General features: G+C 42.2%; 1 protein-coding gene across 1 annotated transcript; it reads left to right on the top strand.

Moving 5' to 3' along the window:
- Positions 1-911: 911 nt before the first annotated feature.
- Positions 912-23,064, top strand: LOC108368677 (mucin-5AC-like; the record flags this gene model as incomplete). Its single annotated transcript, XM_017623566.1, has 8 exons — positions 912-1,511; positions 3,883-4,079; positions 4,649-5,262; positions 5,330-7,979; positions 10,171-10,347; positions 11,866-12,577; positions 16,324-16,370; positions 20,724-23,064. Coding segments are annotated over 8 exons (7,338 nt in total), but the record flags the coding sequence as incomplete, so codon positions are not given.
- Positions 23,065-23,066: the final 2 nt, after the last annotated feature.

Genomic DNA, 23,066 nt, shown 5'->3' with positions numbered 1-23,066 from the left:
TAAAAAAAAAAAATTTGTGAAAAAAGCAAAAATCGAAAATATATCGACTTTATCGCACTCTTTTCTGAGCTTATGTCCAACAAATTTTGGTGTGAATATGACTCTCGAATATTAAGGGCTCGACAAAATGCTATGATGAAAAGCCTGGTGTATATGAATTTTGGTTTGGAGGGTGCCCCCGAAATGATTTCTTTTGTTCGAAAAAGTGTGAAGATACTAGTAATAAAAATTGTTTTCCAGAATTCGATGCTTTTTATGCTTAAGGTAGCATCACATGCTCAGTTGCCTTGCTTGTCAACAACAGCTTTGTGGGAAACTTAAAAAAAACTAAACTACAACACCACTGACTAAACGATTAGCTAGTCGATAAGATTGACCTTTTCAACAACTCGAGTGCAATTATTAAACAGACAATGACATGTAAACAGCCAATGACAGTATACCAGTATGTATTCAAACACACACACACACATGGAATTTTTTATTGAAATAACTTAGCTCAACTTGACTAAAATGGAGCGCTCATCTTTCAAGAAGATGCAAAACAAATAAAAGTTCAAAGCGAAAAAATAATAAAATCAAGCAGATTGTAGCTTTAACCATAAATGGATTGCCGTTCACGCTGCATTTTGTTTGAAGGTCAAATTGCATATTAACCGCGTGGTGGCGACAAACTCTAAAGCACCATCGCCAAGCTCAATTACTTAAAGCATCTCTGAAACGAAGCTGTGTATACAAATTCAATTACGATGATCGTTTCACAAATTAAAATCGATCTACAGCCATAAACTTTAATTTTATTCTAACTAATTACCACTACAGTATGTACATATGTATAAATCTTTAACCTTTTCAATCATTTAAACTTTTTTTCTTTCATAAATTCGCAATATTAGTAACGTCTTTTCCATCTTCTTCTTCTCATTCCAGCTATCACCGTTCAAGCGCAAACACAACAAAAACGTTCATCGCGCATCACCAGCTCTCGCAGTTTCGGTACAAATGTCAAAGCGTCCGCCTCGAATGGTATTAATTTCGATTGCCCCGAAGAGTTTGGCTACTATCCGCATCCGTCCGATTGTACACAGTATTATGTGTGTGTATTCGGTGGCGCATTGCTCGAAAGTTGCACCGGCGGATTGATGTATTCGCATGAGCTACAAACCTGTGATTGGCCACGCAATGTGGGTTGTGAAGTTGTCGATAATAGCGCCGCGTCCCTAGGCAGCACTGGTAGCGCTGGTGGCACACGTTCGGGCAAGCAACAACAACAACAACAACAACAATCAATTAACAGTCAACATGTGCCAAGTCGTATACGTTTCGGTTCGGCATTTAGCAGTCCGGCAGGCACAACACAGTCACCGAAGGCAACAGTGCCACCGCAATATCATCGCCAGCCACCGCAGGTCATACAGGCGCAGGTGCAGTCATTGCCACAGCATGCGGGCACAGTGATTGGTACGCGTGGACAGCCGAAACCATTCGATACACAAGAGGATATAGCGAAGGTGAGTGGGTGGGCGGATAAAAAGGGTTGAGGGGGGAAACGGTGAGATTTGAAACTAATAGAGGTCAGAATTTGTAGAGGATGAAATATTTAGTAAAACATTTAAATTAAATATTTGATTAAAGTCAAGACTATAAGGAGAGTTCTTAGCAAAAGACACCTCACCCTACCTTAATATTCAGATTCGATCCGTCCGTAAATATGTTTACAGGACCCCGATTCCAGATGCTGCACACCTACCAGTTCGCCCTCGCTTAAATGTTAGGGAAGCCTTCGGACCACAAGCGGCATGCAGTGGTCTGTTGGAGTCGGTAGCCTTTTAGAATACTGGCGTGGCCATAACTCGAGGCGAACTTAAATCCCACCTCACTTAGCCTTACACAGCTTTTCCTGCTAAATCTATGGGCACAACATTAAACATATCATTAAGCGCCAGAGTAGGAGTGGTTCGAAGTGCCCCACTGATCCCGATTAAGGCCGCTCGTTGCACTCCTTCAAGCTGCNAGCCTTACACAGCTTTTCCTGCTAAATCTATGGGCACAACATTAAACATAGCATTAAGCGTCAGAGTAGGAGTGGTTCGAAGTGCCCCACTGATCCCGATTAAGGCCGCTCGTTGCACTCCTTCAAGCTGTTTGACGATGAAGACCTTTTCTAGTGTATTCCACCGGTCCCCATATGTGTTATAAAACTGGCTTAATTAATTTCATAAAGCCAATGAACTACCATCGGCGAGAGACCCCAGCACTTGGCAATGGCCCCTCTACAACAACAGTCTTTTTGATTCTTTCCTCTAAGTTGAGCTTCCATGAAAGCCTGCTGTCTAAGATTAATCCCAGATCCTTCTCGCTGTCACCTATTGGCAGACCGCCTATTAAGAAAAGACAGCAATGCGGTAACTTATACCTCCTAGTAAAAATTAAAAAGCTCCGTTTTTCTAGGGTTCACACCCAGCTTGCAGCTACAAGTCCAGTTTTCAACTAAGTTCAGGTAGTGTTTCCAGAGACCTTCCCTTTGTTATCAGTGCTATTTCGTCAGCATAGGCAACCAACAGGCAGTCGCTTCTCTCCAGAGCCACTAACAGTTCGTTAACGACAACAACCCATAGCAACAGCGAAAGAACTCTTATCTTATTTAGTGATTTTAAAATAGCTTCATTCAAGACGTTATTTAAAGTCCCCTCTAAATGAAGAAAGTCACCATCCACGGGTCAATACTGTCGACGACCGTTTCAACGTACCATCCCTTGCAGTAATCATGCTGATTTAATAATAGTCCCTCCCAAAGAATAATGTTTTTTAAGTGCAGATCAATCAGTCTCTCTAGCATCCAACGAGGAAAGACTGATCGGCCTGAAGTCCCTTGGTTATACATGCGACCTTACCCACCTAAGGAATAAAAGTGACCCGACCACCCTCCGGGACATGACTTCTAGCTAGGCTGCTCGAGGAGATAGGCATCAAGTAGCGGCCCGAAAGCTGCGCAGATTTGAAGAGGGTTTAAAACAGAAAAAAATTACTGCTTATACTTGTGCCCTCAAGCCGCCTTTATATCTTATGCAAATCAAGGCAACCCCACAATTGCGACAGTTTTAAGCTGTACTGGTCAGCAACAGGCAATCGATCGAGTCAAGAATTAGAAGGCCCGTCCAAATAATAAATTCTTTCATGAACACCAAGAGGTGAACCGAAGTCGGTCTTTATGAAACCCGGAATATTCTTTTTTTGTCTTGGTTATTGATTTTGAGGTTTTTTATTAACTCTTGTAAGCTTATTCTGCTTAGCTAGTCGCTCAGCACATGCGTGCTCTAGGAAGCAGTGACAACGTCATTGTACCGAGACAAAATCTCGGCGTAACGGATTACACCATATCGGCGGCCGAGTGAAAGATCGGCCTACCTCAGCATTTGATTGAAAAACGCCATAACTCAGCAAATGATTCAAAACCGCCCTATCTTAGATGCTGTTGTGTTGTTGAATTTATAGTGGGGTAGGGCGTTTTTGAAGCGGTAGCTGAGATGAAGCATTTTAAACCAAATTCTCTGATAGGGATTTCTTCAACCAAATTCTGGAATAAATTGAATAAATTTTTATAAGCTTGCTGAGATAGGGCGTTTCGGACCGGCAGCAGAGATAGGGCGATCTTCCACTCAGCAGTCGATATGGAGTCGTCTATGTACTTTACACCCCAACGCAATAAGGATTAGAGACTAATTTCCGAATATGAAAGCTCATTTAAAGGTCGCTGTGTGAATTTTTCCGCTACACCTTCAAATTTATCTACACATGTATCTAACTTATTAACTCGAAGATTAAAATAGTCTTGCATTAATACATATTGCTACATATATATTTTCCTTACTCCCCATTTAGCTTTATGCTGACGCACATGAGACGCTGCCCCCAGTCGAAGAGGAGGAAAGCGATCGTCAGCAGCGCGTCTATCGCGGCCAACCAAGTACAGTCAGTCAGGTGCAACGCGATCGTGATGGCATCTTACACCAAGCGAGCATCAATGCCATACCAAATCATGGCAAAATCGGTTCCTACGCCTTCGGCTCTCAATTTAGGTAAGTAACCGTTTGCAACTTCATCCGAATAGCCGCTTTTGCTTCTTAGCTGAACTAAACTGTACCGCAACTGTACTGTACAGTATTCATCTATCATTCAATTTAAAGCGCTTTTTATATGAATTTAATGCTTATTCTTCTTTTAATTGCTATTTTCAAATTAATCGAAAACTACTCAAAAAAAAAATANAACTTCATCCGAATAGCCGCTTTTGCTTCTTAGCTGAACTAAACTGTACCACAACTGTACTGTACAGTATTCATCTATCATTCAATTTAAAGCGCTTTTTATATGAATTTAATGCTTATTCTTCTTTTAAATGCTATTTTAAAATTAATCGAAAACTACTCAAAAAAAAATATCAAAAACAAAATTTACATAATCGCAAATGAAATTCTCTCAACTCATTACTGCATTCACTATTGCACTACGAACTCTCAACTCTCAAATCTGAACTCTGAACTCGACGAAATAAAATACGTTTACTGCTAATAAACGAATGACTTAAAAAAAAAATATAATTGGATTACGACTACAAATCGATACCGCTAACTTGTTACAAACATAGCCGGAACCACCACATTGACCTCAACTTAAACAACAATGATCTTTGTATCGAAACCCTACTTGAAGAAAACGACTTGGCTGACGTTGAACTGGGCAGCGATGAAACTACTACGCACAAACGCGTGAAACGGGACTTAAATGTCCCCAATAATGAAGACACCAAAATCGTTTACAACATCGGTGAAATTTTAAAGACTGATAAGAATCCAAAGACTTTAGGCGAAACGCGGGCGCTGCAGTACAATACTGGTGAGATTTTGAAGACTGAAGAACACCAAAGGACGTTAGACAAACCAAAGATCGCGACATATTTAAACACTGACGAAATACAAACTGCAACGACGGGCGACGTGAGACCATTTCCGAGCACTAAAGAACTTGGTTATGCGATGGCCAAAGAGAGCAGCGAACAAAAGGGCCTACCTTTGTACAATGAAAACACGACAGTGCAAAACACACAAGTGCAGCCGGCGCAGAAATTCGTGGAAACTGAGGAAAATATGCAAGAATCGATAATGGAAATTGTAGAGCAAATATTGGAAGAACTAAAGGGAGCCGGTGATCAGCCAGAGAAGTCAACAGATGGCGCGCAAGAGCACTTGGAGCAAGCAGATAGCGCGACCTCATCCGAGACTNAGCAGCGAACAAAAGGGCCTACCTTTGTACAATGAAAACACGACAGTGCAGAACACACAAGTGCAGCCGGCGCAGACATTCGTGGAAGCTGAGGAAAATATGCAAGAATCGATAATGGAAATTGTAGAGCAAATTCTGGAAGAACTAAAGGGAGCCGGTGGTCAGCCAGAGAAGTCAACAGATGGCGCGCAAGAGCACTTGGAGCAAGCAGATAGCGCGACCTCATCCGAGACCACCGCAAGTAGCAAGCGCATTGATGAACTCAACACAGAAACCGGCCGTGAAATGCCCAACTCAGCCGGGGATCCCATTATGGAGACGCTTAACAATATTGCCGCACTCCTCGACATGGACTACGACACCGATGCTGCAAATGATAGCACAGCTGTCGAAGCGCGTATGCGTGGCACACGTCAGCTGCGGCAATACTTCAGTGGAGGCGCACGCTATCAGATACAAAATGTGCCCGGCACACATTATCGTTCCATTGATGCTGGTGGTGGCCCATATCAACAACAGCAATCGAGCATCAGCTTTGGTGCGTACAACCCCTATTTGTCGCCGCCCTCCACCTCAGCTAACTACAATCAATTGAGTCCTGGATATCAGGTATATCCACAGCAGCAGCAACTGCAGCGGCCACAAACCTTTGGCGGTGGTGGCGTTCCAAAGCATAAATTCACCTACACCGCGGCATTGAATCCACCACCGCCACCGGCAACAGCGCCGCTAATAGAAGATGACTTTCGACCGATGGCGGCTAATTACTATCGCACGACAACTACACTACGGCCATCGACAACCGCTCGGCGTCCAAATCTCTTCAACAATCCCGAACTGATACCGTACATACTGCAGTCACTGCGCGAGTACCAGGAGCAGCGCAAAAAGATGCAGCAGCAGAATTTTCAATATTTCCATTTAGAGAATGGAGACTCGGACGTCGCCACGCTGCCGCAAATGCCACACTATCAGTCAACAAAAACGCCACTGAAGGTCACCTCCAACACACATTTTGCGCAATTCAGCACTATGGGTGGCTTCTACAATAACCAGCACAGTAGCCAGGAGGAGGTGAGCGGCGATTACAAACCGACTGTGAAGTATCCCTCCAAATTGGTCTCGCAATACAGCATAGTTGACAATTATATACCCACCACAACGGAAAGCAACTACTACAAGTACAATTTGTTGGCCAACCAAAAAATGAAGGGCACGTACCATTCGACGCCGGTGCCCAGGTATACGACTCAAGCGCCACCCACTTCGAATATCAATATAATTTCAGCGCCGAATTTAACGCCATCGCACGTGACCACGACGACTACCAAGTTTCCCAAATACAACAGCTTCGAGAAGTATCCGCAGAGCCTCGCTTTCTCAAACAATTCAGCACAGTTTCCGGAGTCCTATCAGGTCTTCACCAAAGTGCGTACGTCTACAATATCACCGAAATTGAAGATTTCTCATCCCACCAGCTCAACGGTAACCACAACTAATGCGCCTCAGTCCTCCCGCAAGCCGGCTTTGACTCTGCAGTTCAACGTGCCCGAGTTCGTTGCAAGTTTGCAGTCCTCCGACTTGGCCAATATGAATCCGCAAGTGGTCAATATGATCAAATATTTCAAGCAGCTGAATGCACCACAGCCAGGGCGTAAACCAGTCACTACCAGCACCAAAACTAGTCAACCTAATAAGCATGTTGAACAGTACGACGAGCAAATCGAAGCTACAACCGAGCAAAATAGGCAACGGCCAACTGTGACACCCACGAGGCGTCCAGTGAAAGGCTACGAAGATTTCCTGAAGAGCATACCCAATCAGTCACATAAATTCAATGCACATAGCATACACCAAGGCAGACCATTCAGTACGACCACTAGCAGCACGATCGCGCCCGACTACTACGATGAGTACGGCGAAGAAGAAGAAGACGAGTCGCTTGGTACTGACAGCGATGATGACATCATGCCACCCTCGCAAATGCCACCGTACATGCCCATGTCTGAGACAATGGCGCCACCACGTCCACAATTTATGCCGGCTGCGACACCTACGCCTACAACATCGACACCGGCTAGCGCACAGCACGCGAAACCAAACTTTCAGACGGGCTTCTTCGAGGCGACCACGACGCGTGGTCCGTTTGGTGGTGCTGTGCATTTCCACCAATTCTATCAAACAACAGCGAGCACGCAGGGTACTAAGCAGCACAATCAAATACCTTCGTTCATCAACTTTCCCAGCGATATATTTCAAGATATCAAACAACGTCTGCCGCCAAGGCCGCAATTGGGTTCGACTGTACCGACTTTGACTAACAATATTAACAATAATGTACGATTTACGATCACAAGGACGACAACGACACCCGCGCCGCATACCACTACAACAAGGGCACCAAGCACAACAACCACCATGACGACAACGACGACACAACGCACGCGCTACACAGTACGGCCGTCAATTCGTCAACGTGGTCAGAGTAAATGGCAAACCAGCGACAGTAGCAACAAGGAGTTGAACAACGTTCAGCATGGTAGTAATTACAACAGCAACAGCAAAGGCAACAAGACCGATTTTGGCGCGCAAAGTTTTCGTAAGCGGCCCGCAGCCACACCAGCGTCCTCGGCTTTGGGTTCGGTGCAATTGAACGTGAATATGCACTTGGACGACGTGGCGGACAGTGGACAAAGGTAGCTAGCTACATTTATATGTAGCATGTGTAGAACAAAAAGTTTATTACATACTAGATATGAAAATTTTGCTGCGGTTGAGAAGTGTGCGCTTGTTGCGTACGCGAATTTGTTGTTGTGTAATGTGAAGCCACAGCAACGCTAGGTAGGTTGACAAACTAAATCGCTAATGTGACAGTGGTTGCCGTCAATTGGAAAATATTGAGTATGTGAGTCGAGAGCTAAAAAGAGCGCCAGAGTGAGAGAGATACATATAGGGGCCCTACACGGTGCGTTTGACTGATAACTCTGTCTCGTTGTATTAGTCTGAATAGCGAAGTGTGAATTACAGCTTGACTATTTCTGCTTTGATCACGAAAATTAAAAGGCCTTGCTATGACTCACCAATCTGTTCGTCAGTTGATGTGACATCGGATTGCCAACAGATTTTCTATGGCCTATTTTGTCTCCTATCTGCCCTTTTTTATTAAATTTTTCCATTTACACTCCAAGAACTTATTCTACGATTCCTTCCTGCAAAATCTGTTTTAAGGTTAGGTTGGTTTCGGTGGTTGTACCAAATTCGGAACGCGCTTGGTCATTAAAGCCTTTGTGATACCATGAAAACTTTTGGAAGCCTGAACTTTGTATTGATGAAGAGCTCCTGAGAAAAGTCCCCTCTACCAATCCCGCCCTAAAGCTTCGACTAATAGCAAAAAAGTTTACTGATCTGTTTCTTCAGTTCGAAGTCCGGAACAAAGTGTTGGTGGGGAGACTAGGCTGAAGACTCCAAGCTGAAGTTTCAACCCATCCGTAGAGAAGTCAACCCGTCTTACTCAATCATCCATTGAGAAAATGTGGCTAGAGAAAATGCTATTAGAGGTGCAGTAATCCGTGTAATAAGGGATAAAAGCAAAACTTTCCAGAACTCCAAAGCATCTGGGCTTCGATTATGTTAACAAGCAAGGCAGATTTGCCTGCGTAAGGCTCTAGTTTAGCTTAGTTACTTTGAAACATAGTGCTATCTCTTTCCAATAGCCCCCTGCGGCAATATAAGCCAACTGATTCCTTATGCTTTCTTCAATGTTAGACTTTCAAGACAGCTTCTATTTCTAGAACCGGCTTATGTACTTGACGCTCTCAAAAGGATGCCGATGAATACCTTCAATTGATGAAAATTCCCCATCGGTGATTTTATACTTCCTACTGAATAAGACCACCTGACGGTGACGCAGATCAAGCTATAAATGAGCCCTATGAGGGTTGTTCCAACCTACAGATTATGAAGTGATTCAACGTTGTCTTTAGATGAGTGCCGATCACACTTACACAATCACATTTTGAGCATGTGTTGAAAGCATAAAAGCTCATATAGTTCAGAGACTGCTCCAGTAGCGCACAACCTGCTGGCTCAGCAGCTAAACTTTGACTGGCAAGCAAAGCAAATTCATATTTTTTCTTGCTGTGCAAAAAAGCTTTCTACTGCCGGTATGAGGCTGTCAATGAGAAAGCTCGAAAAAGCTTATGCACGCGTGCATAGGCTTTGGTCGCCGCTGCTTTAGATAGATAGGTAGATATTAAAATGAGGTGTGCACTGCGACCTGACGATCTATTGTGCTCTTTTCTCTTCGCGGCACTTGTTCTAAACCCAGATCCCTCAGAAAGTTCAATAGCGCCTTCGGGGGTAGGGAGTGGATATGCTCAAGCTGTGGCCATATCAAGCCTAGACTAGCTTTCAAAAAGCGGTCACGAGGAATCCGGTTTTTTATCTCCCGCATTTTTTAGCAAATACAAAGGCTGAATGATGCTTGAAGTCCTTAAGGGATGCTTTAGGACTTTTACCGGCCTTCGAAATAAATGTCACTCTTACGACCCTCCATGCCCTTGGGATGTATCTACTTCTTAAGCAATTTTGCGTCGAGTCACTAGCTGTGCCGGAGAGCAAAAAAAGTATTTCAATGAGTTTATTGTGCTGGTCGTAACCTTGCCCCGATGATGGCTTCTACTGGGGATAGATTACAAAAAATGGACATCGATAAGCTTTAGCTCATCGTCTCGCCCCTCTGATGTCTTAAGAAAATAAAGATCGCCGCCCACACACTATGTCACTCACTTACTGATAATTTTTTTTCCTTAGAAACCTCAGAAATATTTAGTTGTTTGGTTTTTAAAAGCTATCTCTATATCGACTTAACCCTTTCTACTCATTAAGGGAAGCATCAGAGCATTTACCGGTCTTCAATATAAACGAGAACCTGATGACACGCCAAGCCTTGGATTTGTGTTCAGACTTCACGTCAACTACACGATACGTCCAGCGTGCCGCAAGTATGATGGCATCGGGTACCAGAAACTTGAAGGTTTTGGACGAGTTTATCGCCCAAACCAGGTGAGGATAATCCGGAAGAACAGAGTGTTGGGTGCGCAACTCACGTACATAGACCCAACGTAGACTTCTCCTTTGTAAAGATTACGAGGAAAATGAGCATCAAGCAGAAGCCTTATGGACTCTTCACTGCTCATGCTCCAGTTTTGATACCTCATCTCTCAGGTAGCCCAAGGGTGCAGGACTCCGCGCGGAAATGCTTCTAAATAAAGGTTTTCCATGAGTCTCTGTTCGATCTTCTAATTTCGGGTTTGTAGATCCACAGTCCAACTTTATAGTTTCCAATAAGAAGCCAGTCTTCTTCTATGGCGGCTGCGAAATAGTCACTTACATAATGGACCCTTTAAATTTTAGGGTTGCTCATGTTAAAATTTTCAAGAAATTATTATCGGGGCGAAAAAACTCCATCTCCGAAAAAAGCGATCTAGATGCTATTTTTTTTTTCTTTAATTACAACCAAAAAGTTGTTTAGTCAAAATGGAAGTTTTAACGGTAATTTTCATGGTGGTTTTAACGAACCGCTTTACGCTTAACGCTCCGCGTATGACCCTATGACATCTCACTCTTTCGCTTTGCATGACACTCCGTAAATATTGCTCTCCTCACACTCCATCAGTCTTAGACGACGCTCAAAGCCGACTCAAGCACACCAACAGCCAACAACACTCTACTGAATGTAAATTTGTAAATAACTGTTTATACTTAGTACTTACATATACCTACTTACATACATACATACTTAAGTACTTACGGTGTAACGTACGGTGTCGCTCAACAAAAAACGATTTACCTTACTCCAGGTTACTGTAAAATACTTACTTAAATGTCACTAATACCAATTGTACATACAATTGTGCATATAACCTTACACGGACCAAAATCAAAACAAAAAGGATATCAGGAAGAATTGAAACTTTTCAAGAAATGACTAAGTATGGACCCTGTACGCGAAATTCCGTACCGACTCTTTTTTTCACTTAACTCCTGCCTGCACTCATCCTCTCTTTCTCTTTACTGTAAATCTTACTGCCATCTATATAATTTCTCCACGCATGTTGCTCTTATAAATACGTACGCACCATATTATATATATGTATATATATATATATATATCCATCTCCTTCACACCATTTCACACTTCGATCAACACAATTAACCCTGCTGTGCAGCTCTCCATTTGTTCTAAGTCGTTATTTTAAAGCTAATCCTAAAATAATATATATATATATATTTTTTTCGTTTTCATATTCTCTTTTGTAAATATATACATACATACTCGTATATTTATTCGAAACAAAAACCGAACTTTTGCATCCTCATTTGTTTACTTACACAAAACGAAAAAAAAACAACTCAATTATTACTAAATAATTGTTATGTACTTGTAAATATTTAAAATAATTAACCGCTAATTCATCAATCCACAAAAAAAACAAAAACTTTCACGGTGTACAAACAACAACAAAAAAAAAACTACAAAATACCAAACAAACAATGCATCACACATACATCACAACGCAGACCCGAATCATCCTCGCCATCATCACCACAATCGCAATTGCCGCCCAGTCATTATGCACAGCAACAGCAACAACAACAACAACGTCCACCGACTGGCGTGATTGTGGAGGCGATACCATCAACATCATCCATACAAAATCCCAATCGTAATTACTATAACACAACGGCATTATTAAATCATGCGGGCTATGAGTCACAAGCAAACATACACCTCCAACAACAACAACAACATCATCATCAGTTGCATCAGACTCAGCAACAGGCTGATGAGCAACAACAATTAGTTGGGTTGCATAATCAACATCAGCAACAACAACAGCAGCAACACCAACAACAACATCAGCAGCAACAGCAACAAGCACCGCAACAATCCAACCAGGAGCAAAGCTCCTATGAACAATATTACTCAGTTTATGATGATGATCTTGATTTGTATAGGGATATAGAATATCAGCAGCAGCAGCAACAGCAGCAGCAGCAACAACAGCCACCACCGCAGCAACAATATCAGCCGCCGCCACAACAACAACAACAACACCAACAACAGCCTGTACGTCAACAACCCGTTCAACAATCGACCTATCGTCCGTTGGAAATATTGACAACACCAGCGCCACGAGAGACTTATAAGCCACAAGAGAAGCCTACTTACAACAATAATCAACAATCGTTGATCTATAATACAGACTATGATGAGGATCTGATTGCACAGGTTAGTGAGAGAAATATACTACATACATATATCCACTTTTAAATAAGTTTTTGTGCAAGAAAATATTATCTAGTAAAAGTAAATAAAAGGTACCCGCAGAGGGTCTTTAGGACTGGGCTTAGATGGATTCAGACTAAAGTACGTTTTGTATTTAGAATAAAGTACTGCATACAAGGTCTGACTATAGTTAGCGTAGAAAACTAAAAATAAACAAGAAAAGATCAAGTAGAACTATGAAATGATCAGGAATATTCAGAATTTTAGAGATTTTATAGCTTACTGGAAAGACGATGCACAGTGGAAGAGCTCTATATAAAGTGTAACAAGGAGTGGTAAATGTGCTCCGATTTTGCTGAAAATTATAAGATGGAGTACTTTTGTCCAGGAACGAATAAATATGAAAAATAGTTGAATTCAGCGGACTGCCACGCCCACTATGCTAGGGGCGGATATGGGAAATTTTATCCGATTTCAATGAAATTCGATTTGCAACTTGGTTTAAATAATGCAGGTAGGCATAAATCTGAAAGGTTGGAAAAATCGGTTAACTGCCACGCCCACCAGCCATTCGAATTCTGGATTATAATGGGGCATGGACTGGTAACGAACCTCCAAAATAGCAAAACTTTGGTGCAAATTATATTTTTGCATTAAAACCCCGAGATATATAACAAATTGTGTGGATTGGCACCAGCCACGCCCCTTCCTCCATACAAGTATTTTTTTCTCGGCTTTTATGCAAAAGTAGATCTGGCACCATATATTTGCTATTTTGGACACTCGTTACCAAATAGTCCTTGCCACATTAGAATACAATATTCGAACAGCTGGTGGGCGTGGCAGTTGTCCGATTTTCCCCATATTTCAGATGTATGTATGTCTTCCTAGCTTAATCCAAGTTACAAACCGAATTTCATTGGAATCGGATAACATTTACTATATCCACCCCCCTATTGCAGTGGGCGTGGCAGTTTACAAATTTTTACCAGGTTTCATACCTTTTCTTTCCTTAGTGAAAGTGGTCCAAATAGCAAATTTTAGCAAAGCCGAGATACGTTTACTACCTTTTCCTGCAACTTTTATAGGGATCTGCCGGTATTGAAGCGTTCAGTCTATGGAAGATTGACGACATGGACGCAATCGGACGCAATCGGACGCAGCTGAAATTTGTCTGGCTATTAATTTAAAGTGTGCAAAATATTTTTGTACCAATCATCCACCACCGCACAACGCCCCAAGCTACTTAGAAGCACTAACTCTTTAAGGACTAGGTAAAATTATGAGGACATGTTTTGGAGCCACCCTTGCATACTATTGAAATTGAATTCAAATGAACACAAATCTGGTTTCTATCCTGTGGCCTTTGATAATTGGTACACTAATTTGTCTCTGGAAAAAATCCTTAAAACTTGTAGTAAACATGTTTAGAATCGGATCAACTATCGGGAGGTTAATATGCTTATCATACTGGTGTGTTTCCTTATTGAATTTTTACAATCCTCCCAGTGATTTGGTTCCAGTCGTGTTCTCTAGTGGTTCTCTTTTCTCTCCTAAACTTTTCTCCTATGGTCAGTGATTCTATTGCAAGGAAGGGCTCAGTACCTATTGGCGTTATTGCTGCCGCTTTCTTTCTATAGCTTTGTGGCCCTGAACCCAGAAAAGGAAGACCCTGTTTGTTTGCTGGTAAAGTGCATAGTCTCCCCACGCTCTTGAGAACCAATACAGACATGATTTTATGGGAAAGAAGGACTTTGCACGACTGGTAAATTAGCTAAAGTGTGATTGGGTGAGAAGGAGCTCATCTGTTTTTCAAGTTGTCTCGCACATAAGATCTGATGGAGCAAATATACAAAAGATATCTTACAGCTTCATCCTATTCTAGACTATATAAGCTACTGCCAATAGCAACAATATTACTGAAGTTCGTTCAAATATAGACAGTAGATCTTATAAGAAGCTAATGGACTCACAGGTGTCCGACCATTATCATCCATTACTGGGGACTAATTAGAACGCTCGGTATTGGGATTTCTTGACCTCTCAGTGAAAAGCTAAAAGTTTCAGTGGAATCGGAGATAAGACTTTCCATGTTTGTGTTTGAGTTTCTTCCATTCCAAACCCGTATAGATCATGAAAGTGTGCATCCTTTGGGGGGCTGATATCAAACAGCCCATACTGCCTTTGTGATACTTAAAAAGGTAGGGCATCCGCTTCCATACAACAGAAGAAAGAAGCAAGCATACTACCCATGGACAACGCCTGTTAACTGTTTACTCCGAGTGCTTCGAACTGCGATTAATTAGATGCTGCCATTGTCACGTTCCAGATGAGAAGCTTACAATGTATGGTATGTGAACGACGAGAAAAGGCTTTACTTCTCCATTGCCAACTGATTCTTGGATTGGATTTCAAGGCCCTCCACAGAGAATTCAGTTTAATTTTCCCTACTGATTTCAGTACCATTGAGCAGAGTGGAGAAATGCGCTCTCCACAATCTTAGTATTCTCTGAACATCAGTCTTCTAAACTTCGCCTTTGTTTCTGCAAAAAATTGTCATAGTATTGAAACATTCCGTAAGTCACCTAACTATCTGATAAATTTTCGGAGGTTTTCCAAATCGGGAAGGTTTTTTCAGACCCCTCGCACAATCGAATATCGGCCTATTTCTTTTTATTTCGGAAAATACGTGTCACTTCACTCTCCACTTCCCTATATTGGTCCCCAGATAGCACGTGTTATGCTCGATCACAATGTGGCCCTCCAGATGTCATCCTATTTCACTTGAACGGCGTGGCATTCCATATTGTAGTTGCTCATTCGGGCCCACTAAAATCGAAGTACTTCTTCGGCGACTGTACGCAGTGAGCGCGAAATGTGGTCCCACTACTTACAAATGTATATCGGTTTCTGCTCAAGAGTCGAGTAGCCATGCAGTGGGCTCTCTATCGGGATTGCAGCTTTTCGACGTCGAGCCATCTTTGTGTTGCTAATTGCACACGACGTTTCACAGGTGGCAAAAGTTGAGCTTTTCAAGGACTCATCACTTTCTCTCAACGTCCTCTAAGCAGCTGCGTATATACCCATCGACAGGGACTTGTCAATATATACACCAGAATTGAGAGTTTCGGCTGTGTGAGCTCTAGTAGGTCCATTGAACGCCTCTGGTTCACTTTCGGCACGAAATCCTGTACGGTTGCACTTGTCCTGGTTTTATAGTCCGATTTTGTTCATATTTGGAATGCATATCACCTAGAGGAAAGCGAATAACATCACAAAAAATCTGTAGTGTGATTTAGTTCATATTTATAATATATACTATATTACCTACATCAAAAAGGAATAACTTCACTAATCATTTTTCCGTAAGGTGGCGCAAGGGTCGAGATATTTAGAAACCCCGAAAGCTTGTTTTAAAAATATTTTTTTTTACTACTAATTTATTCCGATCAAAAATAATCGCTATTTTAGATTTTAAAAATTAAATACATTAAGCCCCATTCACATCTAAAAATGGCATCTGAAAATGTTTATGGTATGAGTCATATCGTATGATCGAAACAGTAAAAATCCAAAATTAAAAGTTAAATTTTATCGGAAAAATTGTAGTCCAATTTTGACGGTTTAATTGTGATTTTTATAATAAAAATAATAATCGTTACGGTTCCTGATTTCGATTGCACATTTTTTTATTTCTCTTTTTCTTTGATTTTGGCGTATCTTATAACTACTTCTTCTTCCTCCTACAGATCGAGCAGGATAATGTGTATGATCAGCCGACACGTCCGCCACTGAGGTAAGTACTCCATTGCTTTCCTGCACAAATCATTCACATAAACAAAAAATAAATAACCTTTAAAATGCATTTAAAATATTTTATTTCCATAACCAAATCATTTAACATTTGATTAACCAATTTAACTGACTTACCTAATTGAGAGCTGCCTGTCATATACAGTCATATAAACATAAACATAAGCATAACATAAGTCTTTAACAGCAACAGTATGTATGTATGTGTGCGCGCCAGTAAACATACCCAGAATTATTTAAGGAAATATATAAGATTTTCATAAAACCTACTTTACATCATAAAACAAAAAACATTCAAATTCACAGAACATCCCAAAAATTGCAGCCTGGCCCCCGCAGGTAATGTCCAAAGCAGAGCTAATGCTCGCACTCATACTAAAAGTATACCCCTAGGGTATTTTTTTTTAGAAATGTCACACAATAACATCATCAACAACAACTACATGCAATTGCACACACTCATTCCCACACGCACAATTACACATTTATTTATTTGTGAAGATCAAAATTACCTTTGCGTTTTATTATTTTTACTATTCAAAATTTTTTACTGTACTTCATTACAATACGGTTCCAAATTTTCCACTCTACCCTAATGAATTAAACAACCAATACACATGCACATACCGAAAAAAAATACCAAAACAAAACACTCGAAAACAGTGAGCCTGTTACCATTGAAACACCACCACCGCCACCACCGCGATCGGCACCAACAACGCCACGCCCACACCGTCAACCGATTAGCGATGCGCGTAAAATTTTTATTACCGAACCACCTGCGCTTGATGATGCGCCCATTTACGATACCGCCTACGAGAATAGTGCCGAGTTGTATGACGATCCGCCTACGTACGGTCTAAATACCGATCGTGCGCTCTATGAGCAGCCGTCACGTTACACCACCTATGCACCGAAATTGGTGCCGACACAAGACGTTGACGAATATAGCGTAATCGGTTCAACACCAAACGGGCATGAATTTAACAAAATATACAAGCCGACTGCAACAAATTTTGTTGAACCACCTACAAGTCGGGGTGGTACTACAGCGCCAACCCGAAGTGGTACGATCTCACAACCCCGTGGCAACCACCCCACACAAACAACAGTGAAGACGAGGACGACTACAGCAACGCCAAGGATATCGGCACGTACGACGGCAAGAAGCACCACCCAAATTGTACGCACAACACAGGCGGCACCAACAACAACAACAACAACAACCAAATCGTTAAGGTATAGTCTTTGACACGCTAATCGCGCCCGAATATACTCATAGTACTTACAACTATTCTTCATCATCTATTGCTTCGCGTACTTTCTACTGGAATGCGTTCATTTGAAAATAAAAACAAAAAAAAAGCGTTCACGTCGATTCATTATGTAACTGCGTTTATTGATCATCATTGCGTGATATATATATTTGGCTTTTGTTTTTTAAATAGTTTATTGATTGGATAATTGAATTGTTGACAAAAATCACAATCATCAGCAAATACTCATTAAGCGACCATAAAATACTTACATACTTAGCACTTACACTTCCATGCAAACATACTTACACGCAGTACAAAATGACAAAAAGCTCTACGCCAATTGGCAATTACATATTCATACATTTCGCTCTAGTGCTATCATTTTTAAGTCATCCCGTATACTTAGTTGCTAGGATATAATTCTCAAAAGCATTTTCATACTAGCGATCTTTCTATTTCATGTGGATCCTTAGTTATTCATTCTAAACACGCACAAATACATCATATAGGTACACGCAAATCAAATGCAAAAAAAACATGAACAAGTTGAGAATTTCAGAAACACAAAGCATTGAGAGAGCCACATACATATACTTCAAGCACACGGTACACATACCCGCATATAAATATCGATACGCAATTTTGTAGGTATACGAATTACAGAGAGTCACCTTAATTAAGGTACCGTCACCAACTAAGCGTTAGAGGCCTGAGAGCGTGTAGAGAACTGAGAAAGATTATGTTATTTGTGAGAGTAGTAGAAATCGAGTCTAAAAAGGATTGACAAAAGTATGACGTGATATTTTTACTGTTTTTACTATAAGCGCTTAGAGCACTGTGACCTAAAAATAATTTTGAATTTCGTTAAGGCTGGCTAGCTACGACCAAATTGAATAACTACGTCGGAATTGAAGAGCGTTACACCGTCTTGGCAACGTTAGGTTAGAGTGCCTGATTTCGTTCTAGAGCGCAGAGGCACTTCCGTCCTTCCCCTTAGCAATTCAACCACCAATTGCGCTTTAAACATAGTTACATACATATATGCTACCAGTCAAATACGATTGTCGGACAAACGTGTCTAGCCTAAGCCCGATAGGAGAAAGCAGCCCTATTCTCGCTACGCAGTCCGCAGTAACTTATTTCGGCATTGGCGGTCTTCGACCAAGCTTCAAAGGGTTATCCTCATCAGTCCAACTCTGGCTTATCGTATCGCATGTAGGGCGAACTAGTTTAGCCTAGGTAAAACTAGTAGTCCGAAAGGTCTTGATGAGGATGAAACAGTTCCAGAAATAGCGTTCGATGCCCCCCACTTCTAACGAACTATTGAGGGGGAGAAGTGGTCAAGCCAAGTGAGTGATTTAGATCAATTTTCATCGATTTTTGTCCAGATCTGTCTGGTAGACCGACAGGTGTGTTCCCATACAAAAACCAAGGAGCATTTAGATGCTAGCATGTTGAAAGTCCTTCATTCGATGGTTACTTTGGAGGTTCTTCCGTTGGACTTTAGGGATATTAGTTTGGTTGTCAGAATATTTATGTAGTGAGTGAAATGCCATTTTTACCTCGCTTATGGCGGTTAGTTCGGACTTTCTGTTACTGTAGTCCGATAAGCGAAGACTGAGGTGAGTTAACTGTAGTTAATCTCGCTGCCTACCCTTTCGTTTAGCGATGTTATTTGTATAGGCCGAAGTCGACCCTGAGTTTCGGTCTACGGTACCTTCCCATTTGTTCCTCCTTGTGATTCTTAGGAAATTTATTTTTTTTTGTCCAAACAGCGTAGAAGAGTATTAAAATCTGGTTTTCGCAGGTTTTCAGGCTATTCACCATTCGAACGTTGCTAGATGGTAATGAGTTTCGTACTTTGTTGCTCAGCTGGAGGATACAGCAGGGTCACATACCGTTCAGGGCCCGATCTGAAATAAAACTCGTTCAAAATTTAATTTTCTGTTTATGAAATACTAGCGAATTTTGTGGTAGCCTGTTATAGGACCATATATACAAGGAAAAACTTCTGAAAATGTTACGGAAATCAATCCAGTTTTTTTATTTAAGTCCAAACAACGAAGCCGGCTATTGTTTTGTATAATTGTACATATATAGATGAGAGCTTCTTGGGAATTAAGTAAATTGTACCGTAGCAGAAGAAACTCATTACCATAGTTAAAAGTCTATCAAAACTTAGTTTGGAAAACCATTTTACCGAATGGAAAAGATCTTAAAATATTTTTTTAGAAAAGCCCAGGCACAATAGCGATTTACTCACCTTTCACTTTGTGATCAGATTAGTCCAACATTCAATTAAGTGGTACGATAACTTTTTTTCCTCAGCATAGCGCATTTAAAGTTTTCGCGAATATTTTGCATGTTTTACTTTTGTTTGAATACTTAGTGTGGGCACAACCATTAACTGCATGCAAACAAAGGAGTACCAGAACCAATATAGGCTCTATGGAAATGAAGTGAAAAATATTGCATGAGATGCCTGCTGGTTTTTTTGAAAGCTTATTTGGCAGGACTACTAATATTTATTTTCGAGCAATGCGTTTCCGAATTTAATTTTTATTGTTTTTTATTTTGACTACAAATATATTCGACGAAGTACATACGTAGGTGCCTCTAATCTTCTCAGCATTACCTCATTTTCGAAAAACAAAAATTTTAGGACCACCACTGACTCACGCAAATCATTATGCACTAGGTAAATAATTAATTAATCCATCACCACAATTATGGATTAACTTGATTGGTGATTAAGACTTTAAAGACATTCCCTCCAGCAGTGATCCAAACTACATGCCGTATACATATTAATTATTAAACTGTCTATAAAATTGGTAATAGCAAGCATACAAAGTAACCTAAAGTCGCGCATCTAAAAAGTATATTTTTCTTAAAATCGTTGAATGTCCAACAACAAACTACCACTGACGTATAAACAACCACAACTGCCACCACCACCACCACCACTACTACCACCAGCACCTCTCTCTCTCTCTATCTCTCTCTCTTCCAATTACCATATCTAAAGCAACAACAACAACACTAACATTAACCGAAAATGTGGATTTCTCCTACAGATCTAAAACGCATGCAAATAAATACCAAAAGAACCAACGTACGCAATCCAATCCACCACAACAACCACCTTCCGCAATCAAAACACCACCCCCATCTCCAACTCCACCTACATCTTCCCCAACTCCAACGCAAAGAACAACAAGCATACCAACCGCCATTACAACGACAACATCCACACAAAAACCCCAACCGTTTCCCAGTGCACATTATTCTAACTCGGACGAGACGTTTGTCACGGTAGTCTCCAAGCCGCACAGTCTCGCCGCACAAAACCCAAATATACCAGAACAAAACAGAAATCCCTCTAACACGCCCAATACACCGCAGTCCCAGTCATCCTTGTTAGGTTTTCAAACGGTGGACGACATTGAAACTATCTCCGACGCCAGTCAAAACGTACACGTACAGACAGCTGAACCCTTTAGAAGTGCTGGTCGTCCGTTTGAGTCAAGCACTGCTCTTAACGGTAGGGGAAAATTTTTGGCTGTCATTGACAAAGTGGAGACGTATGCTGACGGTTCGCATGGCAATTCGGTACGCGCAATTAGTGATAAAGTCATTTCACATGAAAAATATGGATCCCACGAGAATGCCTATCGCAGCAGCAAGCAATCGAATGAGCACTATGGTAAAATAAGTGACGTCAAATCACCACAGAAGAGCCGTTTGCAAAGCTATATTGTCTCCGATGTCGCGCCGCAGAGTTTCAAACCCGTGCCAACCGTTAAAGAGGTTGCGTTGCCATCTCCAGAGCCTGAGACTGTTTTAGAGCTTATAAGCGGTGAGAGCTCCGCATCCAGCACTACACTTCGTTACCCCACAAACATAGTCTACGAGCCGAAACCTTTTAAGTATAATCTACACACAGGTGCAAATGGTTTTAGTTTGCGCGCGCAAGGCGCAGAGGAGGCGGGGAAACCCATCTATGAGCGTAGACCAAATGTGACGCCGCAACAGCTTTCGACGACAAATCGTGCGATAGCGACGCCAAGCGCAGCCACTAGCACTACCAGCACAACTACAAACAAGCCAACACAGCGAGCCCTCTTGCCCGAGGCTTCGTACGAGGATGAAATTGTGCCAACCACATACGCACCGCCTTTGCGAAACGGCTGGCGTGTGGGCCGCACTAGCACACGGCCATTGCAGCACATCGTTTTGGAGACGAATATTGAGGATGACCATGTCTCTAGTTCGGGCAGCGAGCAAAGCGTGGTGAGGGCATTGAAGGAAACCAGCACTGTGCGTCCAACCACGAGCAGCAGCACCACAACGTCGACAACTACAACGCCACGTACTACTAGCAGCACTACGACCAGCACCACAACCACAACTACAACTACAACAACAACCACAACGACGACGCCTGCGCCTGCGCCAGCGCCCGCATTTGTATTTCCCACCACAGAACGTGCTGCACAGAGTTACACACCGCGCGCGCTCAGCTTCAAAGATAACCTAATCAAAACCACCGGCATTCCTGCGCAGCGCTTTGTCTCGCCATATAAAAGCCTTGAGACTATACTTCAAGAGAAAGATGATCGCTACACGGGCGCAAACTCACTCCGCAGCACCGTTAAGCCACGTTATATGAACCCAACAACACCCTCAACATTCACACAAAGCACCAGCAAGCCCCTACGCAGCTACTTCCTCATCACAACTCCTCCAAGGAATCTTAGTGACTCGATTTTTGCCACAGCTTCGACAGGCATACGGAATTTCAGCGTGAGCGATACCATACTCAGCACCTTTTCAAATACACCACCCAGATCTGCTGCGCCGCCGCAATCTTTGGCTAGCACCACGTCTACGACAACGACCACCAAAGCGCCCACCACCGAGGCTACAACTGAGAGTACAACACCGACGACGATGTCCACAGTCATTGTTACCGCACCTATACGCATCGCAGTTTCAAGCCAAAACACACTGAGAGCTCAACCCCTGGGAAGTGATTATGGCGGCGGAAAAAGTTCGGAGACACCACGTCCACGCGGACGCTCACGTTACTCTGCGGCGACAGTAAATGCATTCGAAGAACCAACAACCTATGCGCCAAGAGTACGCTACCCAGGTGCCAGCGCAGCCGGTTATGAAGCTGTCACGTCTTCGCCCAACGATAGCTATACAAAAAGGCGAACGCTGCAACGCGCACGCATCGCGGCCATACAGGGTCAACGTAGTGGACTGAGCGCGAATGCACCGCTGAAGTCTCGCGAAAAATATGAAAGCTACAAGGCCGAGCAGCAACAGAAACAGGCTACTATTACGGCGTACGGGCAAACGGCACAGAAGTCGGTGAATCGAAAACCGATTGAGAACGAATCGACTGTGGAGGG

Source organism: Rhagoletis zephyria, unplaced genomic scaffold (assembly GCF_001687245.7).
Source record: "Rhagoletis zephyria isolate East Lansing unplaced genomic scaffold, Rhagoletis_zephyria_1.1 Rzeph_scaffold_03251, whole genome shotgun sequence".
NCBI lineage: Eukaryota > Metazoa > Arthropoda > Insecta > Diptera > Tephritidae > Rhagoletis > Rhagoletis zephyria.
This window is presented reverse-complemented; position numbering and strand designations above follow the sequence as displayed.